The sequence below is a fragment of the Lygodium microphyllum genome, chromosome 4, assembly GCF_053477565.2.
Source record: "Lygodium microphyllum isolate KBCC chromosome 4, Lygodium_microphyllum_v1.1.10, whole genome shotgun sequence".
Taxonomy (NCBI): domain Eukaryota; kingdom Viridiplantae; phylum Streptophyta; class Polypodiopsida; order Schizaeales; family Lygodiaceae; genus Lygodium; species Lygodium microphyllum.
In genome coordinates, this window is record NC_141138.1 from 78,730,199 (window position 1) to 78,751,142 (window position 20,944).

General features: G+C 41.5%; 1 protein-coding gene across 1 annotated transcript in view; it reads left to right on the forward strand.

Moving 5' to 3' along the window:
• LOC148037213 (Nuclear transport factor 2 (NTF2) family protein) overlaps nt 1–20,944 on the forward strand; it is a 55,528-nt gene that overhangs the window by 12,749 nt on the left and 21,835 nt on the right. Inside the window, exon 2 of the mRNA XM_087676146.1 lies at nt 15,945–16,000. Coding sequence (XP_087532272.1) covers nt 15,945–16,000 — 56 coding nt within the window. The remainder of the gene's footprint in view (nt 1–15,944; nt 16,001–20,944) is intronic.

Sequence of the window (20,944 nt, forward strand, 5' to 3'; positions counted from 1 at the left end):
ATATTATTGAACATCCAACCTTCACCATGCATAGGCCATCTCAAAGTGGTATCAGAGCTAAAGGCCATCTCGACTGAGCTTTTGGAGCTTGTTCGACTTGTGACACAGCAGGTCACGGGCTTGTTCAACGGTCAAGAGCAGGTCACAATCTGTGCATAGGTAGACCATGATAGGCAGGCTGAGCTTCAGGAGCTTGTTCAACTTGTGACACAGCAGGTCACGGGCTTGTTCAACGGTCAAGAGCAGGTCACAATCTGTGCATAGGTAGACCATGATAGACAGACGTAGGTGAAAACTTTTTTTTCTTCTTTCCTTGGTGCTCTGTGGGTTGTCACGAGTGGATAAGCACATCTCGAGAAATCTTAGAGACTTGGCGCACATCTACTCTCGGAATTTGGGGATTCTGGTGTAATATTTTCATGCAATTAAAAGTTAGTTGGTTAGTTTGAAGGTTAGTTAGTCAATTAATAAGTTAGTAAGGTTACTATCTAAAGACTAACTACGGTAAAAACTAAATAACGTTAATAACTAATAGTTTTTATTTAATTAAAAATATTTTATTTGGAAAAATCGAGAGTCGTAAATCTGATATTTTTCTTGGATTGACAAGGACTGTAGCCACCCTTCACTTAGGTTATAACGTGAATTTGTATAGTTTGGATGGTCCAAAAATATTAGATTTTGGGCAAAACTAGTATATTTTAGATATTTTAGATATTATCTTAAAAAAAGATATGAAGATTTTTAGAACTGGATGTCATTTAAAAGAAAAGACAAGTGATGTTTTAGTTAGTTTTGGAGATTTTATAGAAAGAAAAATAAAGAAAAGTGTCTGGTGAAATCGTGCGCGTCGTGATCGCAGTCTACAGGCAGTAGACAGCACTTCGAACAGAGAAAATAAGGAGTGAACTAAGAGCTCTCTAATCAAGCGTCTAGGGGTTTTACCCCCCTTTCGGAGCCAATGGAACCATTAGATTTATGATCTAAGCATCAGATCACTTATCGTTCTAAGATCCCCCTCTATAAAGAGCTCCACTTCTTAGCCACAAGCCCTCTTCTCTAATCCACTATAAATATGAGGCATGGGGAGACACAAGAAAGCATAAGGGAACCTGAGAGGCTTCGATAGAGAGAGATAGAGAGAAGGATACCTCTCCAAGAGATTGTGAGAGAGAGCTTGAGAGAGAGAGAGAGAGAGAGAGAGAGAGAGAGAGAGAGAGAGAGAGGGAGGGGGGGGGGAGGGAGGGAGAGAGAGAGACAGAGAAGAGTCACCCCGAGAGGTTGCAAGGAAGAGAGTTAGCTCAATTCTCTCTATCTCGATCCTTGACTTAACCATCTTCTCTTATACTCTCCCATCTCGAATCTATTCCGCCTTCTTTATCGCTTGAATCTACTTGCGAATGATGGTCTCCAAGCGAAGAATGTTGCATGCGGATAGCAATCCCACAACTGAAAACGAAGCTTCGGGCAAAGGCATCATTGTCAATCTAATTGCGGTACCAGTCGTAAGTAATGTATTTCCAAATTGATAGATGCTTGTTTTGATTCTCGTATGAGAAACGTTAGGCCCCATACTATGATGCACGAGTATAGGTCATCGGAAGGGATAAATTTTATCTCACGTATTCAAAAGATCGAGCTTGCAAAGTGCATGTATTAAGGAAAGTTAATTGCACCTAGTTGCATATGGCTTGTTCGTTGATAGAGCAATTACAAGGAGGGATAGGTCAAGGTTTATGAATAGCATAATCATGACATTAAAAATTATGCATACAAGTGTTAAGTAAATTTTACATAGAATTGCTCTTTGATTCCAAGGAGAAGAGCAGATATGCGATGGTAATGTTATCGCGACTATTCTTGCATTGTTTGGCAAGAATACAATTGGTTTTTTTGTTGGTCGATCTAACAACATCCTAAATGCTTTTACATTCAACTGGTTGTTAGTTCGTTGTTTGGATGATTGTTTCAAGTGCTTGTGATTTATGGTAAATGCATGGCAAGGGTGTGTGATGACAAGTTGCCATGGGAATAAAGAGATGTTTTCCTAGAAACTGATATTAGGGTTGAATGCCTTGTTGTGTTGGATTCCTAAAGGATTTAATTAAGGAAGGATATAGTGCACGGGTGGATCACCTCCATGATTGCACCGTGGATTAACCCAAAGAGAGCGTTGCTCGATTCATGGGCCGAAGATGAGTGGTGAAAAGGCCAACCACGGGAATGATGTTTCGCTCCTAGACAGCTTGCGGGTCGGGTGGAGCTCTGGACACCCCTTGCTAGGTCTAGAATGGAGTTGAAGACCTCAGTGGCCCCCAATATCTGGGCATGTTGGGAGATCCTATTCTAGATAAATGATTGAATTTGTGGTGCCATGAGATTTGAACTAGTTACTTCTGCAGGGTAGAAGGGATACTTTTGTTGGATAGAAGGGATACATAATTCTCCTGTATGGGTGGGAGACAAAGATTAACTTGAAGATAAGTTAAGGAACTTGTTTGTCAATAGATTGCTTTGCTTTGTTTTCGTGTCTATGCTATAAGTTATGTGAACGAACCCTGTTCCCTAAAAGGCTTAATTAATGAAGCTGACTTTTAAGTGTCACACATAAATGTGGTAGGACCTAATTAGAAAACTAAAGCTATTAAGGGAAGCGGGTGGGCGGAACCCCCGACAGGTACGGCAGGGTGGTCCTAGAGAATTGGGAGGCTTCTCACGAGGTTTACCGTCTTCGACCTTAGAAATTGTTAGGATAGAATCTCGATTCATGCCGTTTTAGGGGACCGGAATGGAACTATGCCCTACGGGCAGAGAGTTTGAGCGACGCATCCCTCTTGTTTCCCATTCTCTTTGAACCAAGTGCGGTATGGGTCTGCTTCGGCTTGGGTATCTCTGCATAAAGTAGGATGCCCAGGATTCGATGCTAGAATGCTGTTAGGAGACCTTGGCCACTAGGAGCCCAAATTTTAGGTCGATCCTAGTGGGTTCGGCCGTGAACGTTCTGTTGCGAGGCGGATTCGGGGAACCCTAGGCGACAAAACTTGAAACATTCCATGGGAGTGCCGGGCAACGATACTTAGATTTGTTTCTCGATAGACTGCTAAAAGCATGCCTGAATAGCGAATGGGCGGACACCTTATATTTGGTGCACATCTACTCTTGGAATTGTAAAATTTGTGGATTTTTGCACACTCTCAAGCCTCAAAAATTGAGGCTTTTCACGTACGCGCAGAAATTGCAGTGGGGTAGGTACAATTCTTGAAACTTTGACTCATTGGACCCTGCACAATTTGGGGCTTTTGCAAAATTTGCAAAGTTTGGGTCAAATTTGGTCTTGGTATGTATTTGCAATGCAATTCCTATGCAAATGAGCACATAGGACCGCGAACAATTTGGGGCTTTTGCAAAATTTTCAAAGTTTGGGTCAAATTTGGCCTTTGTATGTACTTGCAATGCAATTTCTATGCAAATTGAGCACATAGGACCCCAAACAAATTTGGGGCTTTTGCAAAATTTGTGAAATGTTGGCAAAATTGGCTTGCACAATTTACTTAGGAGTTATGTTTAATGTCATTTGAGCAGAGAAATTTTGGGGCTTTTGACCGTGGAAGTCAAATTTGTGTCCTTGGATGCATTTGGAGCAGAAATTGCAGCTAAAATTTGGGGCTTTCTCATGAAATTGATGTATTAGCTTGTGATATGGTTGTAATTGCTTATGGTGTGCATTTGGAGCAGAAGTTGCAGCTAAAATTTGGGGCTTTATCATGAAATTGATGTATTAGCTTGTGATATGGCTGTAATTGCTTATGGTGTGCTGTAGTGCACATTTTGTACCTCTGAAAATTGATTCGCAGATCTGAAATTTCTACAATTACTTGAATTTTCATTGCTGGTTGGTACTTGCTTCATACCTTGGTCATTTGTGTGACAGTTGGGCTCACATTTGTTGACTTTTGAGTCACTTTTGAGCTGTAAATCATGGCTGGCAACAGCGATAGCAGCAATCGTTTGCACATTGGTGCACACAACTTTATTATATGGCAGAAGCAAGTGCTCTAATGTCTTGATGCAAAAGAAACAGGTGAAGCCTATAAAGACAAAAAGGGTAAAACGAGTAATTGTGGATCTAGATGAGTGGGATGAGTTAGATGAGCTTGTATGCTCTACCATAGAGCTTTCAATGCCAGACACTTTGCTCTTAAGCATAGAGAAATTGAATTTGCTTATGATATGTGGCAACGACTTGAGTAGTAATATGCTTAGCAAGGTTTATTGGTTGAAAAAATTGATGGACCTTCGTATGAAGGAAGGTATAGCCATGTCTGTACATTTGAATGAGTTTAATTCTATTTTTAGCCAGTTGATTGCTTTGGAATTACACATTGATGAGGAGTTCAAGGCAACCTTTTTGCTATGCACTTTGCTTGAAAGTTGGAACACTTTTACGATAACAATGAATAATTCTAATGCTATGTTGCTATATTCAGATGTGGAGAGCTCTTTATTCATGGAGGAGCCCAATAGGCAAAATATTTCAGCAAACAAGTCTTTCAATACATTGCATACTAGAACCAGATCCTAGTAGAAGGACAACTTTGATAAAAAAGTACGTACCAAGTCTCGTGGTAAAAATGTGGAGTCCCATCATTGTGGCAAGAAAGGGCATTTCAAGCGATATTGCTTTAAGTGAAAGAAAGAAAACGGCAAAGGCAAAAACACTGATGATAACAAAGATGAGAAGAAGGACAGCCAACATGCAAAGAAGAGTAGAGTGAAGATAGAGGATGTCAATTTAGTTAGTCATGAGAGTGATAGTGGCAGTGTTGTACTCTTTGCTTCTTCTTTTAGTGCACAGTCATTGATTGCAAATTCTGATGATGACATGCACACTTGGATTCTTGATTCAGATGCTTCATTCCATGTAACAACACACTGTGAGTGGCTCTTTGACTATAGTGGTGGTAGACACGGTGTTGTCCACTTGGGGGAATATTATGCATGTGACTGCAAGGATTGAGAGTGTGCAGTTGGCATATTAGCATGATTCAATGTTCACTTTGCATAATGAGGTGTGTATCCCAAGTAAAGAAGAGCTTGATAAGCATAGGGCAGCTAGATAATGAAGGCTATCATACCACTTTTGGGAATAGCAAATAGAAGATATGTAAGGGCTTTAGGATTGTTGCTAAAGGCTCTAAAAGTGATACTTTGTATCCATTACATGTATCTAGTGTGCGTGATCTTGTTGTCGCCATAACCGAGCAACCAAGTGTGTCTTTGTGGCATAGTTGGTTAGGGCACATGAGTTCAACTGGAATGAAAGTGCTTTCTCGTTTGGGTTATTTGTCGTGTTTAAGGTATGCTGATTTTGACCATTGTATTTTTGGCAAGCATGCTCAAATCTCACATAAAAAGTCTCTTTCATTAAAATTTTCACCCTTAGAGTTGGTACATTTAGATCTATGTGAGATGCCAAGGTTGTCTCTAGGGAGAAACAAATATTTTATCACTTTTGTTGATGATGCCACACGTAAAGTATGGGTTTATCTGATCCATCATAAAGATGAGGTTTTGGATAAGTTTAAAAAAATCTTGGCACTTGTTGAAAATATGACCAACTAGACATTAAAGTGTCTTCACTCTGACAGTGGTGGGAAATATGCGTCCAAAGCCTTTCAGGCCTTTTGTGACAGCAAAGGGATAAAAAGGGAGCTTACTACTCCTTATAATCTGCCCCAAAATGGTGTCGTAGAGCGTATGAATAGGACTATTCAGGAGAAGGTTCGTACCATGCTATCTCATGTTGCATTACCTCATGGATTTTGGGCAGAGGCTGTTATGACAGCTGTACACTTGATAAATTGGTCACCAAACAGGTCTTTGGGGGGGGTGGGGGGGGAAGAGTCCCTCAAGAAGTGTGGTCGGGCAAGCCACCTTCCCATACACACTTGAGAGTGTTTGGTTGTGAGGCATTTGTGCACATACCCAATGAACAATGCAACAAATTGGAACCAGAGTCTTGTAAATGCATTTTTTTCGGATATGGTGATGAGGGAGAAATGGGGTATAAGTTACGGGATCTCGAAAAAAGGAAAATTGTAAGTAGCAACGATGTAATCTTCAAGAAGATCGCAGACATAAACAACTCAAAAAGGCAAAGAAGTGAGAAGGTTTGTGCTTCGAGAAGAAATACTTATAGGACAGCAAAGAGTGCTCGTTGTACAATAGGAAATATCTGTTGTAAACGACCCTTCAGGGAATGATACTGAAATTGATCAGTAAGAAGTTGCCCATGATATACCATAGTTTCAGCAAGAAAATGTGCCATTGGAACGGTCGGAACAGGTAGGACAGCATGCTGAATCTTTTGAATAGCAAGTTGTTAATGTAGATTTGCAAGCTGAACAACCAGCAAACACTGATCATTGGGTGTGTAGGTTGACTGAAAATACCAAAAAGCCGGATAGGTTTGTTCTTGGTGCAAGTTATGTTGTTAATTATGTCATGTTGACAGATTGTGGTGAACCGCTATGCTTCAAGGAAGCAATGGACAGAGAGGACAACAAGAAATGGCATAAAGCTGTGTTGTCAGGGATGGAATCTCTAAAATGGTACTTGGGATTTGGTGCATTTGTCTAAGGGATAGAAAATCCTACCTTGCAAATGGGTTTAAAAAGATGAAGATCGCCTTTGGTTCATCGTGAAAGTACAAAGCACGGCTTCTTGCCAAAGGGTACAAGCAAGAACATGGGATTGGATTTGATGTGATCTTTTCTCCTGTAGTCAAAATGGCTACTTTGCGAACCATATTGGGCTTGGTTACATGTGAGGATATGGAACTCATACAGATGGATGTAAAGACTACTTTCTTACATGGTGATCTACATGAGAACATATATATGCAGTAGCCAAAAGGTTTTGTGGCTAAGGAGCAAGAAAAGATGGTATGTAAACTCAACAAAAGCTTGTATGGGCTATAACATGCACCGTGTGGTATCATATGTTTGATACATTCATGCAATCTCAAGGATTTAATAGAAGTCAAGTGGATCACTGCTTGTATACCAAAAAGGTAGCAGATGGCAGCCTTATTATACTGATTTTGTATGTGGATGACATGCTGTTTGGTAGTAGGGATGTTCATGCATTATATACATTGAAGCAAAACCTACATAGCATCTTTGATGTGAAGGATCATGGTGAAGCAAATCATATTCTTGGCATGCATATACTTAGGGACAGATCGAAAGGTCTTCTTTATCTATCATAGCAGTAGTATGTATCCAAGATTCTGCAATGTTTCAATATGGAGGGGGGGAAAGCAATTGGTGTACCATTGCCCCTCCGCACCCTCAAGCTTCTTTATGTGCAAAAGATTATTGCTGTCATTGTTTCTAGCCATAATTTGCAGCCCCAATTTGACTCACCAGTCACCAAAGGCAAGTCCAAATATGACACAAGTGACCACAATGCACAAGAGTATCAACCAACAGTGAAAATCCCAAGATTGCAGAAATTTTCAGATTTACAAATGAATTTTCAGAATTTAAAAAAAAGTTGTTTGCTGCACTCTCCAAGCAATTTCTGACACAATTAGAGACCAAGCCACCAATTACATGCGAAATCCCCAAAATTTCACTGCAATTTTTGCTCCAAAGGCATTTTCGAGTACAAATTTGACAATTTGGGTCAAAAGCCCCAAATTTTAAGAGGATAATCTGTTCAAATTGCATCAATTTAAGTACCCAAATGCATATAGCAGACAATTCTTGCCCAAATTGATGAACTTCTGCAAAAGTTTCAAATTTTTCGGATCCGGTGTGCACAAATTTCACTGAAATTGAAGAAATTTCACCAAAATGTGAAAAAATCCCAAAATTTCACTAGTAATTGTGCATTGTTTGAAGGGGATGCAATGGCAGTGGAGAAGGAGAAGAGGAAGATGCGGGAGAGAAGAGCACACACAATATAGGTATTGTCCAACTGTACTGACAGCCTTATTGCACTATCATATTATATATGAATAAAGAATGGACGGCGGTCACAGTGTACATGGGTAGGCCCAGAGGCCTTTTACCCCAACAACCTCTCACTAAAAGGCCAATGTGGCTGGGGAGTGAAAACAAAGAAAAGAAAAGAAAAGAAAAGACAAGGTGAGGAATCATGACATCTCACCGAACGCCCAATTGGGAAGCGAGCTGTGTAAGAAGTGTTGGGAATCTCTGTAGAAGAAGAGTCAAGCATCCCCAAGTCCATGACATCCAGGAGATAAGCGATCCCGCAGTTCCATACAATGGAGCAATCCAAGAATGCTTCTCATGAAGCAAGCACAACTCATCAGTGTACGGCTGTAAAGTATCAGAGTCGCACATAGCAACAAGACAACGGAGAGCAGTCAAACTCTCTAGAGTCAATCACTGAAAGAGAGCCAACATCTCGGACACTCGTCCAATGGGGTCTCAAGACTACATGTGGCCTTAGCGAAGTGGAAGACTAATATATGGTTGGCTGTCTAGCCTGCAAAACTACAAGAAAATGGCTCTCATGAGCCTACAAGGGGTCTAGCAATTGATCACCAACATCCTGACCTTGATTGCCATGCATAGCTATGTCATCTGGGCCAATAAGTGCCTCATTTTCAGCATAAACAGCTTACTGTAATGGCACTATATCTGCTGTAAAATCAGCCATAAAGCGTATTGAACGCTTATCAAGAGGCCTGAGAGGTGTCTACGTCTCATAGAAGTCAGCATGACGGCTGCGTATGACTTGCTGGGCATCCAAATCCCATAATCTGTAGGCCTTAAAGTCACCATCTCCATAACCAAGGAGGATACATCTACGTTACATAGGCTCATGTGGCATACGTACAGATGCTTGGCAGCCAAACATCCTCAAGTAATCATAGTTGGGCTGCATGCCACTCCGTGCCTCATGGGGTGTAATACGATCCAAGGTCAAGCACGGCGTCCTGTTAACCAAATAGACTGCCGTCATAAGGGCCTCAGCCCAAAAGCCGTAAGACAACCCAGCCATGGTAAGCATAGAAGCAACCTTTGCCTGTAAGGTCAGGCACATGCCATGAGCAATCCCATAATACCGTGGGCACAAGAAATCAATGCCATACTGCTAACAAGAGGTCCGAAAGCTGGGAGAGACAGCATGACTCTCATAATCCATCTGCAAGCACCTAGGCTTCCTACTAGGAGAATCCATAAACCTGTCAAGCATAACTGCAGCATCCTCAATCTGCTCCAAGAGAAAAGCCCAAAGACGGTGGGTAGCACGATTAACAAAGGTCACAAAGTACGACGCTCCACCAAGTGACTGGAAAGGCATAGGTCCATATATTGCACAATGGACAAGATCGAGAGGAGTATGCCTCATACGATCACCATAAGCCAAGGGGCTTTGCAAGGACCAAGGGTACAATTAGGGAAAGCATCAAGATCTGTAAGTGACATAGGAGGCAGCAATGAGTTTGAATGAGACAAGATCTCCATCTCTCTGTGGTGCATATGGCCTAGGCGATAATGCCATAATAATGCATGTGGTAACCGGATAACTGCAACCATAGAATCTCCCACATGAGAGACATGCACTGGGTAATGAAAACCAACTCTAGAACCTCTGGCCAAAATCAAGCAACCATGATAGATCTTCCATGACCTATCTTGAAGAGAAACAGAGTAACTTGCATCATGCAATTGACTGACAGAAATCAAGCTCTTACTGAGCATGGGAACATGTAAAACATCCCTAAGCGTAAGAGAAGTCCCATTAGGCAAAGCTAGGTGTATGTCCCCTATACCAAGAATAGCATAAGTCTGCTCAAGGCCCAAAGAAATGCATCCATCAAACTCCCTGTAAGTAGAGAACCATGCTCTATGTGGAGGAACATGACAAGATGCCATAGAATCCAATAGCCAATCTGAGGCGTAGGCTGTAGCACTGAGCAAGAAAGTTGTAGGGAAACTAGATGACAGGAGTACATGCTCAACTGCATCATCATGGGTAACAACATGTACCTTACCACTAGTAACAGTGGTAACACCCGTTGCATCTCCTGTATCTTTGACTCTTTGCTCATGTTGAGTCCGTCTTTGTCTGTGCTACTCTCTAATTCGTCAAACATTTTCTTTTAACATGCCCAAGCTTTCCACAATGGAAGCATACAACATCTGTTCTTGAAGAACCTGTAGAAGACGACAAGGAATCCAAGTCATCATGAATATGGCTATCCATAGCATCCATGGAGCTCAAGGAGTCGAGGGCTGCCCCAACATAGGGAACTTGCTCATCAAGACAACTGTCAATAGAAGCACGAGTGGTAGAGGCATGCTGTTGCAAGTATTCTTCCATCCTCACTGGAGAGGGAAGCACAGAAGCATCAACTAGGGATGCATAAGCTCCCACATAAGAAATACTCATAGTTAAGTACATGACATAACCAACCACAATAGTGTAAAGGCCAAGACATCTGTCAAAAGAGCATACGGTATTCAGCCATGAAATCAATCCATAACCATAATGGCAAACATGACTCTGCAGTACATCAGACCACACAGTAGCATCCAAGTCAATGCAAGACCGGTAAGTGGCATAACATCTTGCAATGGTCAAGCTCCAAGAGAAGCCCAAGTATCTGTATAACAACACTCAAATAAGTGGCTCGGTAAAGTACATGATAGTAGACAAAGTGTATAGCTGGGTAAGCATCAAGAGCAATTGCTCCCTGACCTGTATAGGCAAAAGCAGCCCAACTAGCATAGAAGCTAGGCAACACAGAAGCAACAAAGCCATAATTGCTAAACCCAAGCACTATCAAGAAGTCCACTGAACAAGGAGTAACTTGCAAAGAACCAGGCATCAATGAAAGCTCAATAATCAACTGCCAAGTCAATGGAGCAAGCACCGCTCAAACATGTATCTGCATCTAAGTAAATCCAAGATCCATAATTGGGGCATTAAGGGCCAAATAGCATCCAAGCTGCATAAGTGATAAGCCAACCAAATGCAAACTGCCCCACAAAATTCTCAAATGCAAGTCGATTCAAGCCCAAATATCTGCCATACTGCAGTCGAACCCAAAAGCATCCACATTAAACATCAGTCCCATAATGGGTAGCATGGGGCATAAACCTTGTTAAGTGAAATGCCAACTGCAAAGAAAATGACAGCGAACCAAGAATTGAGCTCTACTCTTTGCTCAAGAAGAATTCGGGAGCATAAACATCAAAGTGACATCATCCAAATCCATCAACCTATCATCCCGAGTAGTTGGGAGCACCCGTAGACCATAGGCATAACCAAATTGGAGGTAAAATAACATGTCAACCAAGGTAACATAAATCCCAACCAACAATGAAGTGTCCGAATTCAAATTAAGGCTCAATAGCTCTCAAATAGCATATCGGGCATAAACCATGATGACCAAGCATCAATACATCCAACAAGACACTCGAATGTCAACAAAGAGCATTATGCATAAGCCGTCCTTGATAAAACCTTGCTGCCCAAACAATGTACAGCAGTAAATCCTTTCATAAATCGAGCTATGGAAGTTCAAACCAAGTCCCAAAGCATCTCAAAACATTGGGCAAACATCCCCAAAGCATTTGGGTATCAAATACCAAGCCTCGGGAGCATCACATAAGCTAAGAGCATGGCATTTTCTTGCTGTAAATCAACTCAAATCTGTTACAGAAAATTCTATGATCAGAATTTGGCAGATCTGACATCACCATTGCGTCCGGAGCGTGCCAAAATCAAAAGTTAGATTCTTACCTTGCCTAAATTGGATTCCGGATGCCCGAGATATGAGAAAAAATGGGATTTTTGAGCCAGATTTTGAAACATGCGCAAAAAAAGTGAGTTGCTATTGTGGGGTATGCTGGTTATGCTGAGGATAAGGGGGCAAATGGGGGCATACAAGGTGCCCAATGAAGCTAAGGAACACCTGCAAAGAGCCTATGAGGGCCGGGGAGAGGGGGGTGATGAAATCTTACCTCGGGGGGAAAAAGCGATGGCTGGCATTGAAGCTCCAAGCTCTAAGTCTTCAATCCGGGCTGTAATAATGCCGGGCCAAGCTTCATGATCAAGCTTTGATCCAAAGCTCTGATACCAGTTGAAGGGGATGCAATGGCAGTGGAGAAGAAGAAGAGGAAGATGCGGGAGAGAAGAGCACGCACAATGTAGGTGCTGTCCAATTGAATTGACAGCCTTATTGCACTATCATATTATATATGAATAAAGAATGGGCGGTCACAGTGTACATGGGCAGGCCCAGAGGCCTTTCACCCCAACACAGTTTTTGCAATTTCCGAGTCAGATTGTCCACTTTTGCATTAAAATCCCCAAATCTTGGAAAAGCCCCAAATTTTTAGGAGCGAATGTGCACAGATTTGTATTCTGTGCTTGTACGCATGAACGTCCGGCAGGGAAAGGAAAGGAAACCTCATTTAAAAAAAAAATCAGATAAAAAAAAAACGTTGATCGTCAAGTATGGTTCGTGACGACCTGCCTGGTCATGGCCCTCATGGGTGACCTGTTGGACAAGTCACCGCCTCTCCCGTCAGAGCGCCTGCTAAAGCCGGTCGTGTCTGGTCGCAGCCCTATCGCCATGTCTGCCTACTGACCTGGTTGTGTGTCAGGTGGGCTTGGTCACGTCACACTGAGCTTGCAATGCGTCATCTGTAGCTTGGTCGAGGAGTTTGTCTCTCCCTTTGCGACTTGTTTGTTCTCTTGCTTGTCGTGCATGCTTGCAACCTGGCATCTTCTCCTCAACTCACCCTAACTCTCGCACGCCTTGACTGTCGCCTATCGCCTCAGGCGTGTCACCTCACACCAATTTCATCCGCTTTGATACTAGTTTGATGTGAAGGTATGGTTGCGAGCCGAGTTGAGAGTGCAGATGCGAAGAGTTGAGAGCAGTAGAGAGTGACAAAGTGAGCACGACACTTGATGCTCGGTACAAAGACTAGTGTACCACATTTTAGGTTTTGAATATATATAAAGTACAAAGTGTAAGGGTGTGTTCACACCTGAACACAATAAAAGGCACGATGACCCTTTATTCCAATAAAGGGCCACTGTGCCTTTTATATGTGCTTGGATGTAAACACACCCTTAGCACTTGTACTTTAGTACTTTACGTATAACTATACCAAAAACCTAAGAGAGGTACAACTGTTTGTACTCACATGTCGTGCATCTCACTCTCTAGTGTTGCTCACACACACACACACACACTCTCTCTCTCTCTCTCTCTCTCTCTCTCCCCGCCATTGGCATTTGTTCACTGTGCATAGACCACCATAACAATTGTGGCAAGAGTTGTGTCATTCTTGTGAGTTATGACTTAGTTTTGCTAGTTGGAAATTTCAGCATGTTAGACAATAGCATGGTTAAATAGTCTCGGGTTATCTGGCCCCTAAACTGGGTACTTGGTGCCTGTCATCGCCAACGTAATGTTGGTCTCCTTGGAGCTATCAATCAAAGGGTGTGGAAATAAGCAACATAGTTTGACGAAACCAGAGGCTTATGGGTTTGGCCCCGTGATAGCCTTTGCAAGACGTGGTCATGCATACCTGGCTCACAAAACAAAAAAAAAAGGTTAAATAGTAGTGGTAGATGTTTGACTTTGGTGCATCATGATTTTTCCAGTTGAGTGCTTTTGCTTATGTTACATTGTAGTGAAATTGTCAAGAACGATTGCAAAGCTGTCAGTGGGGACTTGGGAGGCTTGTGAGCATAGGGACATGTATTTTAATGCTTTGCTTTGGCATTATAAAGTTGTGTGCACATGTGTAGTGCAACTTAGTTAAGTCATGGCAACAGTCCCTAGTTTTCACCCAAAGTATTAAATGGGCCTTTGAAATGACCTGTGGTGTTTTCGTGTAGGCAAAAAATAAAACATTTAATGCTAGACTAAGGCCAAGTGGAACTTTAAACAAGTTTCAAGTTCAAAGGGCTTAGCACATTACATGTGGCTGAGAACATACTGATTAATGGGCAGGGACAAGAGGATAAATAATTTTCAGCTAATCATCAATTGCTGAAAATTTTCAGAGGTTGAGTTTCAATTTGGAAGGTGTGCCACTTGGTAGTTTGTGAGGGCATGTGCCCATGCAAGTTGGTGGAGGCTGTTGGGGGTTGGCTAAGGTTGTGGGAAGCCATTCTGGAGGTGGACGAGCTGAGAGAGAGAGAGAGAGAGAGAGAGAGAGAGAGAGAGAGAGAGCAGCCACTAGAAAACTACCATGGATCAAGCAGCCAGTTGATCAGGACGCCCCAAGAAGCAGGCATCTCTTGCCTTGGTCTGAGTTAGACAAGGATATAAAGAGCTCTGAGAGTGTATTTGTCTCAGTTCATTTGTCCCAGACACTTTAGTTGTAGGTACTTGGCAGCCTGTTTTCCGCTAATTCCAGCCATGCATTGATAGACACAGGCAGGTTGGACATTGCCATGGGCATGGGCTGCATTTATTGCATTTTATTTGGCATGCTGCATGTAGGGGCTGATTGTTGCAGCCTTGGTGCTTTCAGCTTTTGTCAGGTTTGTTTCTACAGTTTCACTGTGTTCTTGTCTCCTGGTCTATTCACTCCGCCTTCATGATCGTTTCTGCTGCGCTCTCTCACAAAGCCATCACTAGCCTGCCTAGCTACTGTTCTACTGATTTTCTTAGCTGCCATCACTCCTGAAGCAGTACAGCCTGCGCCTGCTGCCCTTGAGGGCTGCCAGTGGATGTCATCTCCATCATCTTCAACTGCTGTTGTGTGGAGCTTCTATGCAGTCAGCATACCTTGTGTTTTTGTTGTCGAAAGTTATCATTGACATCTTGCTGCCCAAAGGACACATTTCACTCTCTATTGCCGCTCATATCATCAGCCTACACAGTGGAATGCTGCTGCTGCATTTGGGATCTCTCTCAAGCATGACACTCTCCAGAGCTGTTTTCGGTGTCTCCAACATCATGCTTAGCTCATCTTTGCTTTTCTCCTTGAGACAGAGGTTTGAGGCCTCTTTGTATCATCATCATCTCTATACACCCTTATCTTCATTTGAGCATCCTCATGATTTGAGGAGGTAGGAATAAAGGTGTGCGAGGAGAGCAACTCTCATACTTGGGGGGAGTTATCTTTGTAGGTTCTCTATTGAAAGCAAGTTTCACTTATAGACTAGGCATTATGTGCAAATATTAGTATATGGCACTTTAGTTACAATGTGATGATGTTTATGCTTGGTTGCCATGGATGTACTCTACATGGCACTTTCAATCTCATGTGATATTTGTATTTTGAAAACAATGTTGAAGAAAATGATTTCTTTGATATCTTGTATCATGGTTTAAGTGACAAATACGAGTTTCTTTGTGATCCGTGTTGCACAAATTCTTAGATTTTTGAATTCAAATTCTTAGATTTTTGAATTTAAGAATTTGTGATGTCGCACATGATTCTTCTTAGAAACTAGTCCACGTATGAAATCTCAATATTATGCAAACTGACAAACTTTTTACTTACAATGAATATCATGCCTCTATTCCTTTTTCACAATCTAGTGTCTCTTTTCCTTGCTCCTACCGTGCATTTGTATAAGATTGCTTTTCTCCCTTGTATTTTATTTGATCCCAATTTTCCTAAAGTATGTAATCCTTATGACACAAAATATTGAGTTCTTTAGCATTCTTTTTTATGATTCTTTACCTTGAAAATCATTCTCAAGGTTCTACTTCTAATATTTGTAAAGGATGAGTTGTAATCTCTCTTGTGCCATTGTCTGAAATTAAGATGGATTTGTTTTACTTGAAATATAGATCTTTTGATTCAAGTCATGGTTGGTGACACCTTATCTATTGGCTATGATAGGCAAACCATACTCAAGATACAATGAAACATTTTAGCAATTGTTCTTTTCTAAAGAGCCTTGTTTTCCATATGTGGCAGGCAAAGGACGTGTTGCACACTGTGGTCTACAAATTCATGCTAATGGATCATGTTGGGTAGGTATGTCTTAAGCTTTGTTTACGTGAGAATTGGGGCTAACCATATTAGACCTTTGTCGTGTCTTCCTTTATTTTAGCTTTTGCTCTTAAGAATGGTGGAAATGTATCATTTAACATCTTAATTAGTAAGAAGGCTAATGATACATGAGAATTTGGGCTACAAGAGTTGCAATGACATTAGTGTTGTAAGATGCCTTCCACATTTGAAGAATAGGGAGTAGTAGATTTCTAAAGGTTTTCCTGGCATATAGTTAACTTAAGCAATGGTAGTGATAAGAGACTCTAGGAGTGCAATATATTGACCTCAATGTTTTTCAATTTGGGCATAGTTTTGAATCTATAGAATATAGATAATCATGAGTAAATAGAGTGTATGGACATAATTGTTGTAAACAATGTTAATAGATTTTCAAGTTTTGATAAAGTTACCGATGATCATGATATGATATGCAAAGAGAAAATGTGGATAGAATCCAATACACTTTACATAAAATTCAAGAGCACAAATAGCATGAAAGGCATTACATTTAGCACACGATTTTGTTGAGGCTAGCTTCTACAAATACACCTTTTAAGATCAAGGTGAAGTTTTTAATATACATCATGGATATGCATGGGTATATGGATGCATAAGATATTGTTCACACATGTTTGGTTTGAGTTAGGAAAAACATGGATATAGTTCTTGGACTTGGTGCTAATTGCGTGTGCGCGCACACATAGATATGTGAGCATGTGCAAAGGTCCAATATGGCCTATGAGACCAAACCAAAGTATGTCCATGTCCAATGCCATCTTATCACGAAAGTGTGAAAATGTGTCCTAGTATAAGGCTAACAATTGAAATCTAAAGATTTCTATGCATAAAAACTATATGTACCAAATATCTATCTATAGTACTTCCTTTCTAAATCTCGAGGTTAGCATATGATCCTGGCTATGATGTGGTCTAGGTGCGCTCTGCTAATATACAAGGGGTGAGTCTCCTATGTCTCACAATGATGTCTAATCTGGCTATGGTATGGGTCCCCTTAGTTGTCATCCGGGTGGTTGAGGTCATCATGCTCGGTAAAGTGTAACGGTCCTATCTGGTGTGACTTCGTAGGGTGGGGTAGATGCAGTTTGGCGGGATGAATTTGTGTTTGTTGAACTAGTAGCACTTGTGAGGTTAGATCTATGGAAGAAATCTGTCGCTGCTTTTTGCTTGGTTTCCTCTGGGTAGGTTGGTCTCCTGTCTCATAGTAGTGTTGTGTGGTGCCTTTGGAGCTCTAGGAGGAAAAGCCCTCCATATGTTTGGTCCTCATACTCCAAGATATGGTAGAGGGGTTTGAAGCCCTTGTAGAAGAGGCGGTGATATCTTGCCCATATGTCATAGTGTGGTTGGATAATAAATCCATCCTTAGAGAGGTGTAGGAAGTGGCTTTGATAAAACTCCATCTTCAGTCCTAGAGGGAGAGGTGACCAGATTTAAGTCCCCCTTGTCTCATTTCTCAGGACATTAGCCCTAGTGATTGAATTCAACTCAGATCAGCAGGAGTGTAGGACAATCCAAGCTATAGTCAAAGGGCAGGAGCTGGTCGATGTTCAGCCCATGTAAGCTCATCCAAGTTTGTCATTTGTGAACCAACATTCCTTTGTACTTGCCTCTACTAGCTGTCTTGAGGAAGTCAATGGCAATCTGGGACATTTGTGGCATGGGAGCTTGCATATCTTGTGTTAGAAAGTCACTGCTCTAAAGAGTGCCTCCACAAATATAGGTTTTGCCCAAACTCTGCTTTGATGATAGGGAGTGGGGTGGAGGGCTTCCTCTAGCGGGGGCCCCAAGCATAGTTGCCCAAAACAGTGTTTCAGGCTGCCCGAAACGTTTTGGTCTTGAAATGTGTTTCGGGACAAGTGTTTCGGTAGACAGCAGTTTTCAGCCAGTTTCGGGTCAAGCATATCATTTTACCTTATTGCACCTTCTTGCCTGAGCACTCTGTCAGCAATCTAGACAGTTCGTGTGTGAGTGTGAACTATGCCGGGCATGGCTAGGTTTTTTAGGCATTTTATTATGGTTATTGCGATGCTTGTTTGGGGCATTTTATGCTGGCTGACCTGCCCCTACTTTAGGCATTATTTTCTTCTTTATATATCCAGCTCCCTCCTCATTCAGCCATATTATTATCACCTATAGGTTTTGGGGAGAGGGAGCCGTTGCCAGTGCCTAAGAGCGAGAGACTCATTGTTGTATGTGTCATTCTTATGTTTGGTATATGGATTCCATTTCTGGTGCACATCTTTGAGTTCTCTTCTTTTGCAATGTTTTCTTGTTTTCTTTCTTTTTTGCCTTGTGTTCAGCAGTTTATTTCAGCTCTGGTCTACGCTTCCATTTCTGCACCACTTTTGACGTGGTATTAGATTGCAAGATCTATGCTCTTGCTGAAAGCTTTTGCTGATTATAGGTCTTTTGTCTCAGTTTGCTGATCAGGTGCTAGTTTGTTGCTGCCCCTCTCCCTATTTGCTGGCTGATATCTGTGTGCTTACTGCATTTATTGCGGCGGCTGCTGATGTCAGCACCTTCAGCCCTTGCATTTACAGGCTGTGACTATCTAGTGTTCCTTGTTTACCTGTCGTTTGCTGTTTGGTTGCTGCGTTTTTAGTTTCTATCTGTTTTCATGCACTTTTCGTGTTGATAGCATTGTGTTTTTATGATCTGCTTGTGAATACTGTGTGTGAACTCTATTTTAAGCAATCTGTGCTTGTGGTTTGATTGTATTCCCTCTCCATATACCCTCTTTCCTTCATCTATTCCTTCCCTCTCCAAATGGCCCGTCCATGCACTTCTACAGATGATAAGTTACATGGACTTGACTATCTTACATGGAGTGTTGTGATGAAAGCTTGGTTTGTGCAGAAGCGGATTTGGTACATTGTATGTGGAGCTATTCCTTGGCCTCAAATGTCCTTTTCCTCTTTTAAAAGATTTTGATGAGGATAACCATGAGGAAGTTGTGCGTATTTTGCACTGCTTCGGTGTATGTCTAATGAAGTTCTACGTGCGGTTACCTCTTAGTGGACATCCCTAGACATATAGTCGAAGCTTTAAATGCTGTACAAGGCACCTTCCACGACGTGTGCAGTGACCCTATATAAACAACTTCAGTAGATGAAGTTTGAGCCAAAGGACACCATTCAATCATTTTTGCTCCACGTTACACAGGTATAGGACCAGCTTCGTCAAATATGCAGTTTGCCATTCTAGAGGCACATCTCGTGGGAATGGTGGAAACTAGCATTTCTTTTCGGAAAGAATGGTAACTCCCTTATCAAGCACTTGATTACAACAATCAGTATATAAACATAAATTGAAATGCGCAATTTACCTTAATAATCTTGGATAGTAGACACTCTGTTGGCCCCAAAATTGGCTGGTCTTTCGGTATTTCTTTAACTTCAATTGCCAATGGATGTATTACAAGCCAAGATTTCATGATCTCCTTGGCCAATCCAAAAGCCGCTTGGTGGTCCAACAAAAAAAAAAGGGGGCAAATTTTCCCTTGAATTTCACCGAGGACTTGCTCTAATTTGGACCCGGTTGGCCAAATGCTGCCCCAATTTTACAATGGGTGATTGGGCATTTGAAATCTTGACAATACAACCAATTGTAGGTGCTGATTTTAGTGCACAATGCCTTCTCTTGTTGGCATAGGTCTGGAGGTGGTTGCTAAATCCTAATTTTTGGAGAAATTTAGGATTTACAGTAAAAGTCCCTTTGTTGTCCACCAAATATGGCCGAGTTTTTTTGAGAATGGTTGGGAAATGTCGAGATTTTCCAAGAATGGGTAAGAGAATGCTAGGATGTTCTTTGCGATAAAACCCTAAAAGTTGCATGTTGCTTGTCTAGCTTGCATTTAATGCAGTCACTATTGCTAGCCACCTCCAAAATGCTGCCACTTGATCAACAATGTTGTTGCCAGTCTTTGGAAGATGTCTCCTTGCTGTCCCTTGCTTGTTGAGGCCTGACCTTTAGATTGACATCACTTAATTAATTAATTAATTAATTAATTAATACTAGTCCCTAGTGTCACCATTGACACTTATTGGCCAAACATTTGTCCTAGGGGCAAAATTAACACCAACTGACCCCCAACCTCTAGTTGGCATAACTTATCAACACTTTTGCCTTTGACACCCATTGCATCCTCAAGATCATTTGCTTGTTACCATGAAATAACTACCATGTGAATCACATGTGCTAAATAACCTTGCACATTTGATCAATAACTTAATTAAATGTTATTGGCAAGATTAAAGAATCTCAAAATTTCATGTCTTTGTGACAACGGTACTTGATACTTAGGTGGTCTTGGTTGGAGGCGGGGAATCCATGGTCACATATGTTTATAGGCATTTTGACAAGATGGTCTTGTATGCTACTGAGAGACATTGTTGAGGGACACAGTGATTTGTTATGACTCTTCTCTATTTTTAGGAGTTGGTATGATCAACATTGACATCAGGTTCTCTTCGAGGCACCTTGGTGGTGGCTTGATCATCCATTGCTTGGGTATCCATGGTTCTACTCTAGTGGTTCTTTGTTGTATGGACTATATTTATCCTTGATCATTGTATTCTTGTATTGTATTAGATCACTTGTGCTTTGAGAGAGGGTGTTAGTAGTCCAAATAGCTCATATGTGTCTGTCAGATATGGCTAGGTTATTTAGGCATTTTATTATGGTTATTATGATGCTTATTTAGGGGATTTTATGCTGATTGACCAGCATTAAATGCTGGCCAATGTGCCACTATTTTAGGCATTATTTTCTTCTTTTTATATCCCACTCCCTTCTCATTCAGTCATATCATCACCTACAAGTTTTGTGGAGAGAGGGAGCTAGTGTCACTGCCTAGGAGCCAGAGACTCACTGTTGTTCCCATGCATGTCTCCAAGTTCTCTTCT